The 4360-nt window shown below is 42.3% G+C and overlaps 1 protein-coding gene across 1 annotated transcript in view; it reads right to left on the bottom strand.

The window, feature by feature from the left end:
* Positions 1 to 328: 328 nt before the first annotated feature.
* Positions 329 to 4360, bottom strand: part of LOC135522488 (clathrin coat assembly protein AP180-like) — a 74744-nt gene continuing 70712 nt past the window's right edge. Inside the window, 7 exon segments of the mRNA XM_064948785.1 lie at positions 329 to 2046; positions 2261 to 2354; positions 2769 to 2882; positions 3011 to 3088; positions 3686 to 3779; positions 3946 to 3964; positions 4064 to 4261. Of these exon segments, the coding sequence (XP_064804857.1) occupies positions 2274 to 2354; positions 2769 to 2882; positions 3011 to 3088; positions 3686 to 3779; positions 3946 to 3964; positions 4064 to 4261 (584 nt within the window). The 3' untranslated portion in view covers positions 329 to 2046; positions 2261 to 2273.

The following is a 4360-nucleotide window of genomic DNA, read 5'->3' as shown; positions in this document are numbered from 1 at the left end:
TATGTGTGTTTTCATTTTCCCGTGAGGAGAAGTGATGTATGTATGTATCTATGACACATCTATGCCTGTAGCCAGGGTCATGATCATTAGGCACCAATTGGAAGAAAACAGACTGAAACATGGAGGGACTACTTGGACCTGTCCAATAAGACACAGTCATTTACATTTTAAAATGTTTTCAGTTGTGCGTCCTAATGAACACAACCCAAGTTAGGCCTATTGATGTCATTACAATGTCATGACAATTAGTGCACCAGATTAAAAATGCAATGTGTCCATGATCTGATCTAACAACATGAGAAAAAGATTGGCAATCATTAATGGGCGATTCTTTCCATCATTGAGTTTATTGCATCTCAGAGGGCGTACATGCACTGGGGAGGGGCATAGTAAATAATAATAATAAGATATATAAAAAAGAAAATGTAACTCAATAATGAAAAAAAGCATGTTATTCCATTTTTCAATCCATATTTTTTCCCACAACAATTGTCGAAACAGTCTTGCAATGACACAACAAATGATCTGTTATATCTGGGGCTGTACAGCACAGGACTGGTTTCACTGGCTCTAAACAGCTGCCTAGATATACATGGAAGCCACACTGTTCAACAGTGTCCTCTTTTGACTGGGTATACACAGGCTCTCCTCTCCGCCTATGCTACCATGTACAATATTACTGATTCATTAACAATGGGGAGGAAACGGAAGAGAAATATGTAACAAATTCTGGGGTGGATGAATAGGGAGACAAGGATGTTTGTTTCTTCTCAAATACAAAAATAACACTACATATTCAGTACCTAACCGTGGTCTAATTATAGTAATAATGATAATAATAAAGTACGAGCAATTATGAAAATCAAACAACAGACCACTGATGAGGAGGACAGTGATAGGTCCATAGGGAGAGTGCCGCTGATACCAGGAAGTAGACTAACTGTACACAACTTGTTTTAGTGGTTTAACAAAAGACTGTTCTCCTCTGTATTGAGATATGAGGTACTGACAACATCTGGCTCCTGATATGCACTCTGACCTTTATCTTGAATAGGGTTAGGAAAACACATTTTCTCTGGAAATAAGCGATAAGATACGATCTGTTGGTAAAAAATATCCGACAATGTTTTATAGCAGATTCGCAAACAATGTCAACAGAGAGAGAAAATACAAATAAAGCTGGACACGATGCGCAAAATCTAAAAAATAAATAAAATAGAAAAATAAGCGCTGACAAAAAAACAAATAAATATACTGAACATCATAAAAAAAAATCATTGGATGGTCATTTAGGATTCAGGAGCCCGTACATGTTGCTTATTCATATTAATCATATATTCATATCATATTTGTTTCTAAATACGTTCAAAAGATGACGGGAAATAAGATAATGGTCACATGACTTCTTACAATTTGATATCAGATTCACATCAATATGCTCTTCCACAGACATACAGAGTAGAGACAGAATCCTTAAAGATTTGCCAGTGTAATGTATATACAACAACGAAGAAGAACTTCTGCAAACGACACATTGCACGTTTCATCCAAAAATGACAGGGCTGCTTTGCTTACCCCTCTTATCCAATCAGGGTGAGGCAAGGTGGAACCCCCTCCCCTCTTGAGTGATCAGAAGGCCAGTGCAGGGCCGAAGGTGGAGTTGAGGGCATCAAACAAACACGCATCCATCATTCAACTCAACACGCCAACACTACTGGAAAAAAGGATCTAAATACATACAGCACATACGCCTTCAGCTTCCGCTCGGGTTTCTGGCTTGCTTTGATAGACTTTTTTTTTAAAACATGTTTTGTGTGGTTTTGTTTAGACAAAAGGTTACATCTAGTTAAGCACACACTTGTTTTTTCCTCACTAAGGTGTCACTTTCACAGTTTGTGCTACAACATTACACAGGGGGCTGGGATGGGGTGGAGGAAGGGGGTCTCCTATGGGTGAGTAGTTGAGGAGGGTCTCTGGTGTCCCAGGTTGTACAGAAAGCCGAAATAAGACAGGCGGCCAGAGGGCCCAGCTCCAGAAAAACAAGAGCTGGAAAACAATAAGGAGAAAAACATACCCTAAGTTTGACCACTGGCACATGGCTAGCATTAGCCTGGTCCCAGATCTCTTTGTGCTGTATAACCAACTCCTATAGTCATTGGCATGACAAGGATCGTAAGTTGTCAAAACCACACACATAGATCTGAGACCAGGCAAGACAAGCATTACACCAAGATGACAGTGGAAAGTGCTGAACACACACCTGGGCTGGGGGATTACATTAAGTCCTTGAGGTTGAGGTCTGCCAGTGGGTCCTTGGGCTTTTTGCTCTGGGTGGCAGCAAGTCCTGAAGACAGCTGGAAAACAGACAAATGAATTGAGTACCACTTCAAAAACATTGCCTTTAAAATATATTTATTTTGCTCATATAAGCCTCATAGCTTTCCTAATAGCAAGCCTGTGTTTACTTTGTGTAAAAGTCTCATGATGATGTTTCACACTTTGATTTTGGCCATCAGGAGACCACATGAAAACATGAATGTTGACATGCATCATTTTATGGGACTGTATCAAAAGTGGACTAATGAAGAATATATGAGTATATTTCCCCCTGAAATACATTTATTACTGAAGCAGTAACAGGTGATTCTGTATACTTATGTGCACTCTGCTGTGTACTGTATGTGTTTGAGGATGTGGAAAAAAATGTGAGAATGAATGTGAGTGTGTATTTGTGTGCATGCGTGTGTGTGTGCATGCATGTGTGTTACCAGTGCCCCTGGTGCTGCAGCTCCTGGCAGGGGTGGTCTCATGGGTTGACCCATCATTGGCTGTCCCATCATCATGGGAGGCATCATGGGAACTCCAGATCCAGCTGCTGAGGCCTGGACAGAGATGGAAGGGGTTAATGGAATTGACCAATAACGACGAACTGTCTTGAATAAGAACACTGAGCTCATTTATACGTTTAGCTGTCCACGTTGGTTTCTGGGCATCCAGTCCAGTATCTCACCATGCCAAAGCCAGGATGTGCTCCCATGGGCGGAGGGATGGCTCCAGGGGCACCAGGGGCTCCAGGGGCGGGGCCACCCTAGAAACAGGAAGTCAAGACATAAACAGTTCACAGCTCTATGACAAAGAACATCATTTCCATTCCTGAACAATCCTTTTCCAATTTCCAATCCTTTTCCAATATACAAAAATGCTACACTCTCCAGGCTCTACAGAGTGTGGTGAAGACTGCCCAGTCCATCACTGGAGACTGACTCTCTTCACAGCTGCACCTAAGAGACTTTCACTCACTCACCCTTACACACACACCTCGCACGTACGTACGTACGCACGCACACATACACCTCATACGCACGCACACACGCACAAACCCATGTACCATTGCCGCTACTATTTATCTAAGCTGCTCAACCATATCACTACTCACTCTAGCACATTTCATAGTCTACACTGTATATTCTTATTGTGTAAATTTCCAAACATTAATATTTTTATAACATTTTTTTGTATAAATGTGTATTGTACTGTTGAGGAGAGCTTTGCAAGTAAGCATTTCACTGTACAATTTACAACCTGTATCCTGTGCACATGACCAATAAACCTTGATTTGATTTCAATAATAAATGTCCCAATAATGGTTCTTTGCCAATATTGGGAGGCTTCTGGAGGCTTTTACCATCATAGGTCCAGGAGCGCCCCAGCTGGGAGGGGCTACCTGGGGGGTCCAGTTAGATCCTCCTGTCAGCTTCTTCTCATTCCACTGGTGGTCCCTATATGAGACACACATGACACCAAAGTTGTCATCAGCTAGCTGGAAGGTTTGGGAATACACACCAGATACCGCATGACTTTGATTGTTATTTAGGAAGCACACAAAGAAAAGGAGAACACGCACGCGCACGCGCAAGCACGAACACAAAGAAACTCCATACGTACTTTTTCTGAATCCCCAGATCTGCAAGAGAAGAAAACATCATTTCAGAACTCATTATTAAACTGACAAAAAAACAGTAATCAGAAACGTCAAGACTGTCCAGGTGTGATCAATACATGCCTCCAACCAGGTTTGCCAGGGAGGAGTCCAAGTCGCCCCCGATGGATGGCCGTTTAATAGCTGTGGCGCCTGTCATGCCAACCCCGACCGCGGGTGTAAACTTGGTACTGACCCCACCACTGCCAGTGCTGCCCACACTACCCCCAGTGGACTGGGGTGTTATGGCTGGCATCAGTATGTCCCCTAATACGCCAAACACTTAGAGGGAAAGGGTAGAAATAAGGTCGAGTAAGATGTTAGTGACATGCAGCATGGATGAAAACCTATATAATCCCTAATCTTCACAAAGAGGGGCAG

This window comes from Oncorhynchus masou, chromosome 30, assembly GCF_036934945.1.
Source record: "Oncorhynchus masou masou isolate Uvic2021 chromosome 30, UVic_Omas_1.1, whole genome shotgun sequence".
Classification (NCBI taxonomy): domain Eukaryota; kingdom Metazoa; phylum Chordata; class Actinopteri; order Salmoniformes; family Salmonidae; genus Oncorhynchus; species Oncorhynchus masou.
Note: the sequence above shows the minus strand (reverse complement) of the source record. Positions and strands in the feature narration are given on the sequence as shown.